At 41.3% G+C, this 18,279-nt stretch overlaps 2 protein-coding genes across 5 annotated transcripts in view; both read right to left on the minus strand.

The window, feature by feature from the left end:
* sec16a (SEC16 homolog A, endoplasmic reticulum export factor) overlaps positions 1-6,973 on the minus strand; it is a 25,207-nt gene extending 18,234 nt beyond the window's left edge. Inside the window, exons 1-2 of one of the 4 annotated variants that reach the window (XM_058414810.1) lie at positions 6,825-6,973; positions 8-2,914 (exon numbers count right to left, since the gene is read on the minus strand). In XM_058414810.1, the coding sequence (XP_058270793.1) occupies positions 8-2,866 (2,859 nt within the window). In that variant the 5' untranslated portion in view covers positions 2,867-2,914; positions 6,825-6,973. Of the gene's footprint in view, positions 1-7; positions 2,915-3,307; positions 3,632-6,757 lie in introns of those variants that run through there. The other 3 variants (XM_058414809.1, XM_058414807.1, XM_058414808.1) reach the window with 3 other exon arrangements.
* Positions 6,974-9,329: 2,356 nt separating this feature from the next.
* On the minus strand, positions 9,330-16,666 carry pdcl (phosducin-like). The gene is made up of 5 exons (XM_058416393.1): positions 16,530-16,666; positions 13,832-14,015; positions 12,937-13,118; positions 11,492-11,767; positions 9,330-10,421 (listed from the first exon to the last, which is right to left on the minus strand). The coding sequence occupies exons 2-5, from the start codon at positions 14,004-14,006 to the stop codon at positions 10,146-10,148; spliced, it is 909 nt and encodes a 302-aa protein (XP_058272376.1). The 5' UTR covers positions 14,007-14,015; positions 16,530-16,666; the 3' UTR covers positions 9,330-10,145.
* Between the last annotated feature and the right edge of the window lie 1,613 nt (positions 16,667-18,279).

An 18,279-nucleotide genomic window follows, 5' to 3' on the forward strand; every position in this document is an offset into this window, starting at 1 on the left:
AGAATACCTGGTAGTAGCTCTGAGCCCTTGGGTCCATTTGTGGGTAGGGAGGTGGAAAAGGATGCCTTCCATCCTGGTACTCTGTGTAGTAGCTGCCAAATCCAGGCCCAGGAGGCACTGGAGGTGGAGCACCGTAACCATGCTGACCCCCAAGTGCAGATGGGGGACGCTGGGGGTCATGGGTACCAGCAGAATTTCCAGTTTGAGGAGGATATGTGGAGGATGGGGTGGCTTGAGAAACTGGTGGAGCCTGTGGGGGAGGTTGATATTGTGATGCTGGATGCGCTGAATTAGAGGGACCAGAGGGGGCATTACTAGACTGATTACTGGGAGCTCTAGGGGGATTTGAGGTTGGTTGCTGAAGCTGAGGTTCACTATCAGCTCGTGCCCCTTGCTGCGCATCTTTGGTGACCTGCAAGTAAAAGCCAGCTGCATTATTTACTGGGCCAGGGGTAGGAGCGGTATGAGAAGGGGCCTGATTTGTGCTCTGTGCTTGGTGCATAGAAAAATCAAGAAGTTCATAATTTGAGCGATGATTCTGATTGATGGCAGAAGCAGAAGGAGGAATTTGTGAATTAGATGGTGGAAGTGATTGGCTTCCTGGTGATTGGGTCTTCAAAGTAGTAGACTGAGCTGGTTGGACAGGAAGTGGGGCATCTTGGACTTCTCGTGCCAGATTTAATGGATTCTGGTTTGGAGGTGGGTGAAAGCTGATTGGCGTTTGAGAAAAAGGAGGAAATGGATGATTGGCAGAGTGAGAACCCTGTGGCAACTGACTGGCCACTTGGGCTTGAGATGGTGGCTGAACAGGCACATTTGTTTCCTTGGGACTCATTTGATTGGTTGTTTGGACAGGTATTTGAGGAGAAATCACTGTATAATTGGAAGAAGGTGTGGCAATCAAAACAGGCTGGTTTAGGGACTCTGTGGGAGGCGTGGACACTAGCAAAGAAGCATAGCCCAAACTTGCCTGAGGAGCTGAATCAGGTGGGTTCTCAAGGTTCTCCGAGTGAGGCTGTGTATGTGCCCTAGGAGGCTGCAGATCCAGGGGCCCATCTTCTGGTGGCTGGATAATCTCAGTACTGGGCACAGATGAAGCTATAGTAGCAGCAAGAGGAGGTGCTGCTGGTGCCAAAAGGATATTAGCACCAAGATTAGCCACATCACTTTGAGCCCAAAGGGTTGTGGCAGGACTTTCACAGGGTCGTCGCGGCCCCTGAGCTCGAGACGAAGGCCTGCGATCCTGTCCTCCGGGAAAGTAGATTGTCTCCATATTGTCTGGAGGCTGCTCTAAGTTGCCAGGCAAGACATCAACTCCAATTTTTTCCATGACCATTCTGGCACGGTCAACTTCGGCAGGTCTAACCCCTACACTGTGTGATCGCACAGGCTCAAATGAAGAATTAGCACTGGCTTGGAACACCCCAACTGGTTTTGGAGGGCTAGGTGTGGGGAAAGTAGGACTTTGCTCTGAAGCAGGAGCAGAATCTATCTGTTCAAAGTACCCACCAGCAGAAGGATGGGATGCTGGTGTATCAGGGGGCCGGGGGCTTTCTTGTTGGATAAACGTCCCAACAACTCCTTGATGTCTTCGAGGAGGGTGGCTGCTGCTGTGGGGGGCATGACCACTGCTATGACTGACATTGCTATAGCTGGATGAGACACTTGCCGATCGTACAGGACGAGAGGCGGTTTCAGGTGTTTCCAAGTTAGGCCCTGCCTCATAAGCATGGCTTGATGGTGGTTCATTAGGCAAAACTTCCTGATTGGGAACACATTCCAGATTCTCAACTGAGTCACATGGACCTGCAGTCACTTTGACATTCCCGGTTTCATTCAAACAGGGATTAAGGTTTTCATTTACTTCCCTGCCTTGGGGAGGATGGGAGACCCCATTAACATGGCCCTCCCCAGAAAGAGTCTCTTCATTTTCTACATCATTGCCATGAAAGAACATGGACAGAGTTCCAGGGTCAGCAGATGGAACTGTATATGGAAGAGGACGCTGCAAGGGGTCCTGTGGAACCTGACTGAACCATGGCTCTGAAGCACCACCAGTCTGGCTGAAATAGCTCCTGGCAGAAAAGTGAGAGTTTTGTTGCGGGGAAACTGCTGGCTCACCCATATTCAGCAGGGCTGACTGACTATGATTCTGAGTGTGTGGCTGAAATGGGCCAGGATAGGGCAAAGCGGCAGGTGGAGGAGCCTGTGCTTGAGGGTATGCATGAAACGGCTGTGGTGTATCACTGGTTGGCTGAAAGTAGTTCTGAACGGAAGGAGGACGACTGCCATGATCAGGTCCAGAATGGGATGGAGCAGGCGGCGTGGGCTGAAATGGAAGTGTACTTTGAACTGGTGGGGTCAAGGCTGCGGGGGGAGCATGCACTGTGCTAGAATTGAAAGGAGGGACAGAGTTAGGTAACTGCGCGATGTATGGCATTGGTTCTTGGGAGCTGAAATAGCCAGGTTCAGCAGATGGTGGGTTAGTGGCCAATGGAGGTCCTGAAGGACCAGGATGAGGGGTGAAAAAGGTGTGTACAGGACCAGATACTGGCACTTGTGCTCCTGACGGTTGGCCTTGAGGTGGACCAGTCTGGTTAAAACCTGTTGCGAGAGGGGCTTGCATAGGAAGAGGACTACTGTTTAGTGGAGGAGTCTGGTTGCTTACACTTGCAGAGGAAGAGCCTTGCCTCCCAAAGGCAAAAGGGTCAGTCAGTGGCTGTGGAGGTGGAGTCGATGCTGCATTGGGGGCCAGTGCTCCATGCTTGTGAGGTCGATTTCTCCTGAAAGCATTTGAGCCACCAGAGGTAGGTGGTGGTGGTGTACCACATGCTCCAGGAGGCGCAGTACGAGGAGGAGGTTGCATCTCTGCTAACTGACACAGGCCTCCAGAGCTCAAGACAGAAGACAATCCCTGGTGAGAAACAACACAAGAAATGTTTGGTGTAATTGGAGCAGAAAAAATCATGTCATAAATGTATAGAATATCTTATCCGTGTTCTGCCAGGTACACATCCTAATTTGATCAGTGGACCATGCTGAAGGTGTTTCAGTAGTCTTACTCTGAATTACTCTCACATACTATAACTGTGACAGTGTTCTAAAGCGTAAATGTAATATGCAAAAAATTAATGTAACCTAAAGGTACTTTATCCACTTTTACTCAAGCACTTTACCCACATTCACTCACTTCTAAAAAAAATAATAATAATAATAATAAAAAAAAAAAAAGTCAAACAGTGTTTTCAGATAATGCTTCAAGGTTTACGTATCTATGTCCATAAATTATAAAATATGTGAACACAACCTGCAAATAGGTGGTGATGCTTTTCGTCTGATCATGACTACTTCCAGCATAATGTGCCATGTTATACATCTCAAAATGGCTCCATGAACATCACAATAAGTTCAGTGTTGTACAATGGCCTCCCCAGTCACCAGATCTGAATCCATTAAAGTAGCTTAGGAATGTGGTGGAATGAGAGATTCACAGTACAATTCTGCAGCAGACAAATCTTCAACAATTATTTGATGCAGTCATGCCATCATGGACCAGAATCTCAAAGGAATGTTTCTAGCATCTTGAGGAATCCATGCAACAGAGAATCGAGACTGCTCTGAGAGCAAAGTTTGGTCTTATGCAGTATTAGTATGATTTTCCTAATAAAATGGAGTGTATGTTATAATAATAGAGTGTAATAATATCTTATTCTTACAAGTTACTATTTCTTATATTAATATGTCTAAGAGGAATTTCTATATAATGATTTCATTTACATCTAATTTAATATAATAATGTAATAATAATCAATATGACCAAACACTATGTCTGTCTATAAGCTGATTAGCAGTCATTCCAAAATTGTTAATATTTACGGTAAACTTGGAGTCCTTGATAATATTGGACCCTGATAATAAACACCCTGACAACTTCTACACTTATAACCTAAACTGTTTATGCAACAGGGACACTGTATCAAAGAATTATACCTTTAAAATGAAAAACTGAATCATGATGTTGATCATAATCATCAACCACATTAGTCTTATTTCCTGAGGCAAATGATTCAAGACATTTCCTGGACTCTTTTCAGCTGTTCACTTTTCACTCTTGCCCTGCCGTTGCATAACTGAAGGTTAACTTCAGTTCTGTTAACCTACAACTTCTACAAAGATTACAACTTTAGCTGCAGTCATCTATACAGAGAAAGTGACAACACATGCATCACAGATAATCTGACTTCATGAATTTATACCCATAAGTTACAATTTGCTGTTCAATGCATTCACACAATTTGATCAACACTACATCAGTCAAACATTTTAGATGGTCCGTCTGTTTTTACAACTATAATAAAAGTAAAGCTTTGCTGCTTAGTTTGTCCATTACAGTAAGCAATGAAAAATTTTGATTAGTTGTAAAAGCTAACTTATATCCAAAGAAACATAATGGATAAGTGAACATTTACAGAAAACCATGTTTTCTAGTTTCCCATAATCAACATGTGCATCAATGCAAAGAAGTCAAACAGTTTTCAGGTGAGCTGAAAGAGTACTCAAGTCAAAATAAACAATCCCTCTTTAGTAATTGCAATACACCGACCAGGCATACCACCTGCCTAATATTGTGTTTTTCCCACTTTTGCTGCCAAAACAACCAGTCATGCACTGTGTATTCGGACACCTTTCTAGCATTAACTTCTTCAGCAACTTGAGCAACAGTAACTCGTCTGTTGGATTGGATCACATGGGCCAGCCTTCACTCCACAAGTGTATCACTGAGCCTTGGCCGCCCATGACCCTGTCTCTGGTTCACCACTGTTCTTTCCTTGGATCACTTTTGATAGATACTGAACACTGCAGACCAGGAACACCCCACAAGAGCTGCAGTTTTGGAGATGGTCTGATCCATCACAATTTGGCCCTTGTCAAACTTGCTCAAATCCTTACGCTTGTCCAATTTATCCTGCTTGTAACACATCAACTTTGAAGACAAAATGTTCACTTGCTGCCTAATTTACATTTACATTTCTGGCATTTGGCAGACCTTCTTATCCAGAGCGACATACAAAAGTGCTTTAAGTCATTATCATTGAAAACATTAACACTGGTTCAATAGGTTACAGACTACCATTAGCCTAAAATTGGATTTTTTTTTTAAACCATATAACAATACATAAACATGGAAAGATAAGAGCTAGTTTAAGTGCCTCAGGAAAAGGTAGTTCTTAAGACGTCGTTTGAAGACTGTCAGAGACTCTGCTGTACGGACATCTAGGGGAAGTTCATTCCACCACCTCGGTGCCAGAACAGAGAAGACTCTAGATGAATACCTACCTTTTACTAATATATCCCACCCAGTAACAGGTACCATGATGAGGAGATAATCAGTGTTATTCACTTCACCTCTCAGTGCTCATAATGTTATGCCTGATCAGTGTTACATTATTCTAAGTCAGGGTTGAATCCAGAGCCCATCCCAGACACACTAGGTGCGACGCAGGAATACACCTTGGGTGGAACAACAAACACACAGTTTATAGTATCCCGAGAGCTATAAGGCAGCAACACTACCTGCTTCACCGCCACGCCACCCTAGATCTCAAATACACAAGTGATGACTCATGAAAACACTTCCCAAAAGTCCCAAGCCTGCTAAAGGTTATTTCTAGGAAATTCCCAAAATGACATACAGGTAAAGCGTTGTATTTAAAGGCAAAATTGTTGCAAATAACAAAAACCATAATTACATACAATAAATAACACTTCATGCGTTGCCTTTATGGCGTCATTTTCTGTTGTTGTTGTTGTTTACACAACACCATTCCCTGACTTTCTACTCTACACTCTAGATAAAAAGCGTCAAATCAAAATAATGTCATTCTTTTACAATTTCCCCAGACAAATAAATGGAAGGACCTGGTACTTGGCTTTATTTTTGTATTTTCCATGAAACTAAGTTCCGAATTAAAGATATTTATAGAAATTTGACATCTTTGGATTTCTCTCTGTACGCACGTTTGTTATGCATCCTCTGACATCACTTCCGGATTAAACAAGTCTCTTTAAATTTAGCCAGCTGAGTATTTTATTTAATTATTTTTTAATAGCATCTAAATAGATATGGTCATCTCGAGAAAACCGGAATGTTAACTCAGTGTTTAAGGAAGGAACTTAACTCAGTGTTTAATAATAAGGAACTAAACCATGGTACAACAGCTAGTACCCAGGCTAGTTTAAAGTTACTTAATGCTAGCGCTTTATTAGCAGGAGATACCGGCAATCCTTATTATGCGTACAAAAAGATCAGCTACGTGTTATAAGAAAGCACGTTATAAAGGATAAATAAACTGGGAAAACGCTTGTCAAACGTCAGACTACTTCACTACGTGATAGTTTAAGTGATCATACAGCTAGATGAGTGAGGCGAGAAAGAATCAGCTGGAAGCAGCAAATCAAGCCGGATTAACGCACTACTGACTAACACATGCAGCAGAAGATCGATCGAATAGAATTCTTATCCAAATTGTGCCTTATAATCCATCAAACAAAGCAGCAGCCTGGAGACGATTCGCATATAACGCAGTTTTACCCCGAGTAATTTTCCCCCCAGCAAATAGCTGCTGACTCGCAAGCCATCTCCCATTAGCTAGCTAGCTAGCATTTGGTGTTAGCATGCTAGCCGAGTATAAAACTGTCCCACGATATTTTGCACGTATTGCGAAGATCATATGAAAAGAACTTGACAAAACAATACCTCTGCTCTTTAGCTTTGCTGCTAAGCCACAGATTCAGTTATATATGAGACAGCGTGTTATTCTTACAGCTGTGCAGGACGTTAAGGCTGACACTTGTCCGCCATCTTTGCTAAGCACATCCTGAGCGACGTGTACATGAAACGTCACGATGCTCCTCAACGACGGAGCGCACGAGACGTCACTTTTCCAAACAGAGGAGCGCCACGTCCTGTTTTCTCTGCAGCTCGTTTCTTCGCTGCTGCAATGAAACTGATGTGTTATTCCGAGATATTCGAGTTTCTTAAGGGGATAAAAAAGCGAAGGATTTTATTCACGCAAGTGATTAAAGTGGTTGTGAGAAAACACCTGTCAAAGAGACTGGACACTGAAGAGAGCCCTCTGCTGGCTTAAATGATTGTATATGACCATTTATTTAATTATTAAACAGATAGATAGACAGACAGACAGACAGACAGACAGACAGATAGATAGATAGATAGATAGATAGATAGACCATCACAAATACTGTCATAATGCATACAGTCATCTAGAATGTGTGCTGTGATATTCACTGAAACTGAGGCTCAGACCTGTTCCAGGATGACAATGCCCTGTGCTTCCGTGAAGAACACACAGTGTGCCAAGTTTAAAGTGGAAGAATTTGAGTGGTCTTCACAAAGCTCTGACTTCAACCTAACTGAACACCTTTGGGATAATTTGGAATTGAACCCATAAGGCCACAGGTGTGAGGTAGAAAGCCACCATGTTCCCGGCTTGCGTTTGACTATCAAAAAGAAAAAAGTATGGCGTTTTTTCAGATTCTTATTTAGTTCGTCTAGCAAAAAGGACAGAATACAAAGGTACTTATTTAATATTATAGTGAAAAGTAACTCAGCTTCCTGGCAGTTATTCAACATTCACAGACCTGTATTAATGATGTGCAAAGTTCACATCATATTTAAAATATGGCTGCAACAACAATTTTTTTTAATCAGTTAGTTGGACTGTGATATGAAGTATGCTGTGGCACTTCACTTCCTTTACATTATAAAAAGCTTATGATGGAAATAGCAGAGAATGTATGGACTATTTGCATTTCGCTATGCTGTTGGCCTGATGACATTCACCATATGTCCAAGTTGTTTAGAACATCTTTGTAGTTGTTGTTATGGAACTGGAACTAAAAGGCACCAGCATGACAACGACCAGTTCCAGTGTGACAATGTTGCTGTGCACAAAGTGAGCCGTGTCAAGACATGGTGTACCAAGAGTAGAGTGGAAGTATTTGAATGGCCTGCACAGAGCCTCACTGAACACTTTTGCAATGATTTGGAAAGCTGAGCTCACCTCAACACCAGTTTCTGTTTGTGTATTTCACATAAATAGAATTGCACACAACTAGCAGCATGGAATAAGAAGATTTTGTCACATATACATTACAGCACAGTGAAATTCTTTCTTCACATTACCCAACTTTGGAGGTTGGAGTCAGAGTGCATGGTCAGCCATGATACAGTGCCCCTGGAGCAGAGAAGGTCAATGGCCTTGTTTGGGGGCCCAGCAGCGGCAACTTGGCAGCATGCCATATGATATAAACTCCCGGTCCACATATATTGTCCATTGATAAAAACAATCTAATCAGCCAATCATGTGGCAGCAGCAAAGATCACTGTAGCGTGCCAGATGGGCTGGTTTGAGTACTACATAAACTGCTGATCTCCTGGGATTGTCACATATAACAGTTTAAGCAGAGTTTACACAGAATGGTCCAAAAAGCAAACTACGTCTTGTAAGCAGAAAGTCTACAGGCTTGTTGATGAGAGATATCAGACAAAAAAGACCAGGAAGCCTATAGTAACTCAAATAGGCTTTCTTTCACACCACAACTTGAGGTGAATAGGCTACAACAGCAAAAGCACACATCACATTTCACTCTGATGTACAGACTGACCCAAACTGGACAGTTAAAAACTGGGGAAAAAAATCTGCAACTATCCAGTTTGGGTGATTATGTGCTCGTGAAAGCCTCAGATTCCTGAGGCTATCAGTGACATCTGATGTGGTCTTTTGCTGTTGTAGCCTATTCAGGCTTTGTGCATGTTGAGATGCTTTTCTGCTCACCGCAGTTTTAAAGAGTGATTCTATGAGTTACTGTATACTTGTACATACTATACTAACTGCTGCTTAATGTTTTACCATTCTGTGTACTCTAGAGACTGTTGTGTGTGAACATCCTAGAAGATTTCAGCAGTTTCTGACATATTCAAACCAGGCATTTGGTACCAGCATCCAAGCCAAAAATCACAGAAATGACAATTTTTCTTCATTCTGATGTTTGATGTGAACATTAACTGAAACTCCTGACATGTATCTGCATGAGTGCTGATGCTACATGGTTGCCTGCATTAACAGGCAGATGTACAGGTGTTTCTAATAGTGTACAGCTATCTCTATTTCTATCTTTAATGATATTGCTCTATCATTGTTTCTGCATATCCATCCCTCCATCAATTACTTTAAACGCATACAAGCATTTCAAAAAGTTTTATTACGGACACATTCTCAAACAAACAAGCACAAAAAGGGCCAAAATCAGCAGAACATCACAAGCTTTTTATTTATTTTATTTCATTTTTGACAGAATGGACACTTATAAAATGTAAAAAACTAACCGAAGTGTCTGAGACAAAATTGGCATTTGAAGCTAAAACAATGCACATGGAAACGAAAATCTCTCACAGCTAAAACTAGAATAAATAGCTACACACGTAAAAGAAGATAAATGTTTGACTTGTTCTGCCTCCATGATTGCATAGCACACAGATGAAGGACTTTCATATTAAAATAAACAGGAACATATTTCATAAGATTCTGATTAGGATTACATGCTGAAACAGTCTCATATTATTCATTTGGGGATTTTCATTAACTTAGGTATTACTGTATGGAAACAGTGATTTGACCAGCCTCTACCTTGGAACCCCCCAAAAAAATAAATCCTGCGTTTCTGAGAGGACATGCAAAATGTACACACACTGACAAAACCCTCATGTATTCCTACCACCACACACACACACAAACATCTGAACATCCTTCATACATTTTTTTGGTCCAGTAAATTTGTACAAAAAGATCTGTTTATGTAAACCAGGTCCACTAATTAAAGTCACATATTAGCAAGGATGAAGATAGAGCAGTGTGTGTGTGTGTCTGTTATGCAGTTGCCTGTGTGTACCCACTAGGTGAATACAGTCCAATTCTGGGCCACTGTGAAAGTTGCTGGAGGGTTGTGTGTGTGTGTGTGTGTATGTGTACTCAGACGTAACTCGTTTTGGTCATCTCAGTCAGCATGGAGTTATTGTGTGGAAGTGTGTAAATATTGTGTTTTTTTTTTTGTTTTTTTTTGCTTTAGTCTATATCCAGGTCACTGTCAGAGTCGTTGGTGTTGCCGGTGCGAATGGATGAATGCGTGTTTGTGTGTTGGTGTTTTTCAGGGAGCAGCCCGTACTCCTGCAGCAGTGCCTCCACGTCAGTGGCGTAGAAGTCGTCCCCTAGCTGGTCAGAGACACGGACCAGGTTGCCCACCAGATCGCCACCGCGGTACAGTAGCAGTGCGGGCAGCGCCGAGCTGCGGAACAGAGCACTGGTGCCCAGTACTGAGCCCTGTGCTGCACAGAACTTCACCTGCAAACACAAACACACAGAACTTACAACATGGACATCCAGTACACAGCAATAAAAAAAATGGCACGAGTCACATAAGTGTGTGTTTCTTGAGCTTACATAAAATAAAGTATAAAAAAGCATATAACGGGCTGCCTGAGCCCTGCTCTTGACCATGGATTGCTGATTACTGGATTGTATTGTTGATTTCTCACTTGTCTGATCTTCGAGTCTGTTGTCAGGCTTGTTACCAAAACAACAAAACTGAAACCTCACACCTCTTCAGGAGCAGCCTAATTCAGCATTAACAAAATATTACATTTGAATGAAGTGGTGTATATACACTGACCAGGCATAACATTATGACCACCTGCCTAATACCGTGCTGATGCTTATTTTGCTGCCAAAAACAGCCCTGACCCACTACGCACTGTGTATTCTGACACCTTTTTTTTTTTATTATCAGAACCAGCATTAATTTCTTCAGCAATTTGAGCGACAGTAGCTCGTCTGTTGGATCGGATCACACGGGTTCCCCACATGCATCAAGGAAACTTGTTCACCCATGACCACGTCTCCGGGTTCACCACTGTTCCTTCCTTGGACTACTGCAGACCAGGATCACCCCACAAGAGCTGCAGTTTTGGAGATGCTCTGATCCAGTAGTCTAGCCATCACAATTTGGCCCTTGTCAAACTTGCTCAAATCCTCATGCTTGCCCATTTTTCCTGCTTCTAACGCATCAATTTTGAAGACAAAATGTTCACTTGCTGCCTAATATATCCCACCCACTAACAGGTGCCATGATGAGGAGATCATCAGTCTTACTGGCACCTCTCAGTGGTCATAATGTTATGCCTGATCGGTGTAAGTGTGGGCAGTTTCATTCACGAGACACTACAGTACATTAAGGTCATGAAATCAGAATTCTGCAAATGCCCTTATCATCATAACAGAGCTGCACCTCAGCTCTTAGATCCCTGCTTAAGCAAAAATGCAGTTTCCTGTTAGCATGTTTGTACTACTCCTAATCCCCACTGAGCACATAATGACATTAGTATTTCTGTAAGCTTTTGGAAGATGCTCTTCACCTCTGGGTATTGCAGAGCGAGACAAATCAGGCTTCCCTCCATGGCCTGGCAGGCAGGCACGTCGGGCTCGAAAATGTGCACCAGTACTAGAGTGCTTCTGCCCTCTTCGTCAATGGCACGCAGGAACTCCTCGCCTGAGGAAATGGAGATGACGCGTTCGAAACGTCGCCCACCACTCAGCTGCCGCCTCATTTCCTCCATACGCTGCAGCCGGTACTGCTGGAGGAAAGCTTCGTCATCGTCGTCATCCTCTTCCTCATCGACTCGCAGCGTTACCTGAAGGAAAACAAAGAAAGATAAATTCTTTGGAAGTCAGTGGGGAGCATCACAAGAGGTGCATCCCAAACCTCACACCGTTTTATTCTACTCATTTTGTAGCATAAATAATATGATTATTGTGTATGCACTGAAAATTCTGATAAGAAGTGAATTTCAAGTACCAGGATGATCAAATAAATAAAAAAATTTAAAAAAATGTAGCATGGCATGTTAGACACGATCACAGCTTTGCTCATATAGAAAAAGAAGGGCGGGGCTACAAGGTGCCGACGCAGGACGAGAAAAAAAAAGTAGGATAAGTACAGGGCATTTTACAAATGTCTTATAAACTAGCCCACGTTGTATGATATTTATTTTTCAACATTTCTACCATTTAGCTATCTTTATTTTTACTCATGACAAGTGTTCAGCTTTTGTGTCCTCAGTATACTGAAGAATAAAATGAATGTAAACTGCTACTGAGGTTTCAGCATACTCAAAACATGGTACTTTGTATTTGCTTTTAAATATTTCACTGTTGTCTGGTGTAAGGCCAAGAACTGCTTTTAACCTGTTTTTCTCCCCCACAGGAAAATTTTTCATCCACAGACACGCTCCTCTGACTGCACTCTCGACATTAGCTCTGAATTTAAAAGCTGTGACTTTAAAAGCAGGGCACAGCATTTGGAAGTTGCATAATTTCAGGATTAGGCTTGTTTTTGGAGCACATACACTATATTGCCAAAAGTTTTGGGAGACCCCTCCAAATAACTGAATTCAGGGGTTGGACTTGGCCCCTTAGTTCCAGTGAAAGGAACTCTTAATGCTTCAGCATACCAAGACATTTTGGACAATTTCATGCTCCTAACTTTGTGGGAACAGTTTGGGGATGACCCCTTCCTGTTCCAACATGATTGCACACCAGTGCACAAAGCAAGGTCCATAAAGACATGGATGAGTGAGTTTGGTGTGGAGGAAATTCCTGAGTCCTGACCTCAACCTGATAGAACACCTTTGGGATGAATTAGAGCGGAGACTGTGAGCCATTCCAAAACTGGGACGTCTACCTTTACATGCACATGAATGTAGTATGCACCCCAACCCAGAAGGTTTGTATTCTGTTCTCCTTATCATAAAATGTTTTACACATTATATGGAAATACACTTGTCTGTACTTTGCATCTAACCTTGCCATTAAGCTTGTCTTGCAGCTCCTTCTGCTTCTGCTTGTCCATTTCTTCATCCAGATGTGATCTGCAAGTCATGCTGAGCTTCTTTATCAGACGCTCCATCTCCTTCTGTTGCTCGGCTCGCTGTTCCGTCTCAAGCTGCTTGTACTTCCTCCAGTCGTTGATAACACCTTTTGGACCTGCAAGTGTACATACGCATATATACACGCATACACAGTGGTCAGAAATGGTACCGCCTTGTTCTCCCATATAAGCACAATTTAGCATTTTTAAAATTAATCGATCTAAATATACAAAGGACCTAAAAGATTTCAATAAAAAACATTAAAAGAAAAAAAAAAAATAATAATAATAATACAGGATAGGGCACAAGGCAGGGGACATCCTGGACAAGGTGCCAACCCACTGCAGGACACAATCTCGTACTCATTCACACATAAACTTAAATATACAACACTGTATTTATTGATGCAACACTGTGTGGAATCAATAAATAAATGCATAAAAGCATTACAGTCACCTTGCATTAGTGTGGGTGTCTCATTTGGCTGATGTAAGCACTTATTGTTATTCTCATGCTGTGACAGATTATCTAATAATTGTCAGTAATATTCTGTGTACTCCTATTTTCGTGTCTGATCTGGCTTTTTTATGGCAAGTAAGAAATATTTCTCTTGAAACATTTAGAAAAGCAGGTGCAAGATTAGGGAGAGGATTAAAAAAAAAGATGAATGACAAGGGTGGGACTTAGGGTATGCTAAATCTGTGACCTATTGAATCAGTGTTAATGTATTCACTGATAGAGACTTCAAAGCACTTCTGTACATCGCTCTGGATGAGCCGGTCTGCCAAATGGTAGAAATGTAAATGTAGGAGGAGATAAAATACATACCGGTGTTAACAGCAGTGCCATCAGGACTGTAGTCGATCTCAGGCTGCAGCACTTCTTGGTCCCTGATGGTTTTAGACTGGCCTTCTTCTTCCTCATGATCGCTCTCCTCGTCCTCACTGCTGCTGTAGTAGTACTGCAGCTTCTCCCCCAGGAGCTTGTCGTCCAGAGTCGTCATGACCAGGGGCTGTGCAGAAAGGGTGGGAGGGAAAAAATACAGAAAAGAAGGTTTGAAATTGTCATGACAGCAAGGCTGAACTAAAATTAAACAACTTGAAACATCAGGAAGTGATATTTTGTTCATTCTCAGTGGTTCATTGTGTTGGGACCAACGGTTCTCAATCCTGTTAACAGTGAGCTCAATTTCAGCCAACCACTCCTTAACAGATTTTTAATAAACATCTGTATGTGTACAGATCATTTCTGTTTATTACAATCTAAGTATGGATCTTTCCATTCCTCCATTTTTACACAGAACGATTTATTTTTGCCTCATTGAGGTTTGGATTAATCCCATCCAAATCAGGAGAACAGATATAAAGGTGGGTTGTGATTTAAACCACTCATTTATTAATAATAATAAAAAAACAGCAACCGTACAGACGCCTGATTATGTTTCAGAAACCTCACTTTACGAAATATGACTGGATTTAGTAGCCTCTCATCAATGTGTCCATCTTTACTCAGAATCTGGATTAGACCTACTGTTCATTTACACATAATGATGTAGAGAAAGATTTATCACGTTGCTAATTTATTTACATACCAGTATTAAAAATAAATGATTTAATCCATTATTATACAAACCCCAATTCAAGCACTGATCCACATTATCCACTCGCTGCACCTCTAGTATTACAAATAGACAGCTTTTGTTTTTCTATTCTTGATATAACACTATCACAGCTTTGATTCAGGAATAGTTTGATGAACAGTTTGGTCTTCAAATTCCCCAGATCTCAATCCAATCCAACATCTGTGGGATGTTCTGGACAAACAAGTCTGATCCATGGTAGCCCCACCTCTTAACCTACAGGACTTAAAGAATCTGCTGCTAACATCTTGGTGCCAGATACCACAGCACACCTTTAGGGATTTAGTGGAGTCCATATCTCAACAGGTCAGGGCTGTTTTGGCAGTGAAAGGGGGACCAAAACAATATTAGGCAGGTGGTCATGATGATGTGGCTAATCGGGGTGTGTGTATGTATGCATATATGCATATAAATAAATAAATAAATACACACACACACATATATATATATATATATATATATATATATATATATATTATTCTTTGGAAAGCTGCTGTAACAGGAATTTCCCTCATGGAATCTATCTATCTATCTATCTATCTATCTATCTATCTATCTATCTATCTATCTATCTTCTGATCACAACCCACCTTTATATCTGTTCTCCTGAATTAAATGGGTTTAATCCAAACCTCAGTGACTCAAAAACAAATGGGTCTGTGTAAAAATGGAGGAATAAAAAGATCCAGAGTTCATTTTAATAAACAGAAATGATCTGTACACCCAAATGCAATTTAAAACCAGTTCAGTATTTCACATCAGTATCAATACCAAAACAATGCTTAGTATTAGATCAGTGCATCCCTGTGTGTTTGTGTGTGTGATGGCTATACCAACCAGCATCTAGAAATTTGCATGGTACTCACACACTCTTAAAATATAACCAGAAGTGTATGATATACAAAATACAAAATCGTTTTGGGAAGCTCTAGCTAAAAAAACATCTTAGTATGGATTTATATTACAAACAGAATTCACAGTGTTTCTACATTCCCCAAAATGCCTTTCAGCTACCAGATAGAGGCATCACTGGGAATTCATCTCAGCCTATAGAGAGTGATGCAGTGGTGCTTTAGTCCTTCAGTCTGTCCAGCTTTCAGTCAGATCAGCTTCCAAAGCTTCTACTTTCATGCCAACATCATCACCATCATCACCACCATCACGCTGGTCATTTTGTAATTCACTAGTTGAGCTGAGGATCTGCCGCAGAGCATTCTGGGAGTACAGAGTCTGTTGTCATTGGACCAATAACACTTCTGCTTAAGATCACGGAAATGTACATCTCCTATTAAACGCCATTACACCTACAATAGCAATAACAGTATGCTTCTGTGATGTCAGGTTGCCAAACAACCTCCAACATCTCACGAGAGTAATAAAAATACAGCACAGACCAAAGGAACATCTCGCGAAGTTGATGCAAATCATCTTAACAAAATAGCAGTGGCTCAATCCCAAACGGCTCGGTGGCAGTGACAAAGTGCACTAGATACACTCTAGAAGCCCGTTACTTTACGCCCTCAGTAGTGAGCCTCTACAGGCAGCATGGCGGGATTTGGAATTCAGCCCGATTAGCTAATAACTTCAGCTAGCGAGGCAATCTTTGTTTTAGGAACAGCAGAAAAGAGAATCCGACTGTCTAGCTGTCACATATTTTGTTCTTTTTAAATAACAACTAAAAGCATAAAGTGATATTTTATGTTTGAAGCTGCTGCTTGTCAAGATACAATTTTAGACTAGACTCAGCTTATCTGGCTAGCAGGCTAACAAGCTAGCAAGCGTCATTTGGACTAAAATAGAGCAAAGCTAAAATACAGTTCCTGAGTTTGTCTACAATGAGTTCAATCACTGAAACATAATAAAACAGAAAAAACACGTCGATCTTACCCAAACAATATCTTTGTGAAAAAAATTAAGAAGTGTTGAGATTTCCGCGACCTTTTCTGATGCTACTATATGTCACCTTCCTCCGTCAACATTAAACCAACCAATCAAACAGCGGTGTAGATGAATGACATCGACGGGAACCAATCAAAACACGACTTTACTGTTCAGGGCGTTTTGCATGCTGTAGCATACAATTTTAATATTTTACATTTACTTATCTTTATATCTGGATAGAAGTATTATTATTAATCGAGAGTTTACTGCATGCATGTTATTAAAAACAGATTTTTGAGCACAGAAACGTGTTGTCATGTCGAATTTTAATAAAACAAATCATATGTAAATACTGGGTTTAACAGGTATGGTCACCATTTTCCAGAAACTACACATCTGTTCAGTGATATCCCCATGTGCAGAAAAGCTGGATCTCTTCTTCTTCTTCTTCTTCTTCCACTTTTCTGAGGACCTCCACCCACCGATTGCTGCACTCCTCCCAGTGCACAATCTCTCCATCCTCCACAAGTACAAATTTCCACTCCACCTGGATGTCCAAAGGAAAGACGATGCTGCAAAACCAGAATCCATCCTCTGCTTTCCTCAGGGGAACAAAACTCTTCCAGGCCCCGAGGTTATGATGGTTCCCAGTTACAGCTAGAGTTTGTCTTGAGGACTGTGTCACATAGTGAACTCTGAATCTCACTCGTCGTGTTTTTATGTTCTGGATCCTGGTGGAAAAGGTGCCACTTTCAAACTCCTCGACTAGTGAATCTAGTGTGGCTTGGAATTTTCGATGATGCGCATCTCTGGCTTTCTCCAGGTCCTCTGATATCTTCCAGCTCTCTATTTTATGTTTTTTTTTCGGTGTACAAATGAAGGGACTTGCTCACTTTAGCCTTTGCTAATGCTGAGCTCTCTGGCTGATGTACTTTGCTTGATTTCTTCGTGACACTGATGCAATGTTTCCTGAGACTTGAGGTGCATTTGTCATTTGAGACAAACTGCTCGTTGCCACTTCTTGGGCTCCTCAGCTTCTTGTTCGCCTTTTCTTTCTGTCTCTCCTTGCTGTTTGTTTTCTCTAAATGGCTAGAAGTTTTGGAATCCAGATGCTGATAATCTGGAGAATCCTGCTCCTTAAATTCAGCTGATGCTTGATGGCATGACATGGTCAGAATGATAGAAATAAAAAGAGAAACTGTAAAAATGACAAAAAATGTCTTGCCTTTTAGGAACTCTGGACTACAACTGCATCAACTGTGGCTCTTAAATAATCATGGTGTAACTGACACCAATTAATCATTACAAAACAATGGGGATCCACAAAGAACAAAGAGTGAAATGATAAAGTGAACTGTTGATCTAATCACTTATCTCACTGTCAGATGCAAAGAGCAACTCAAATTTTGTAAGAGCCCATTTTCCTAGTGTTTGTGCTGAAAGCCCAATCCTCTATCAACCACAAGAATGCTTAAATACATCTTACAAAATGTTAGTATTTAACCTTTAAGACAGTAAATGCATTCTCTTGTTTTTGCTACACACTGAATATATAATTGAGTTTGAGATCAGAAGATGAATATGAGGATATAGATCAAAATTTCAGCTTTCACTTCCTGATATTTGCATCTAGCCATGTTAAATATCATAGATCACGGCATCTTTGGTGCCAGACCAAAAGTACTGGAACAGTCTTTAAAGTAAATTAAGGTAAACAAAACTTAATATTCAGTTGCATATCCCTTACTTGCAATAA

Source organism: Hemibagrus wyckioides, linkage group LG18, assembly GCF_019097595.1.
Source record: "Hemibagrus wyckioides isolate EC202008001 linkage group LG18, SWU_Hwy_1.0, whole genome shotgun sequence".
NCBI lineage: Eukaryota > Metazoa > Chordata > Actinopteri > Siluriformes > Bagridae > Hemibagrus > Hemibagrus wyckioides.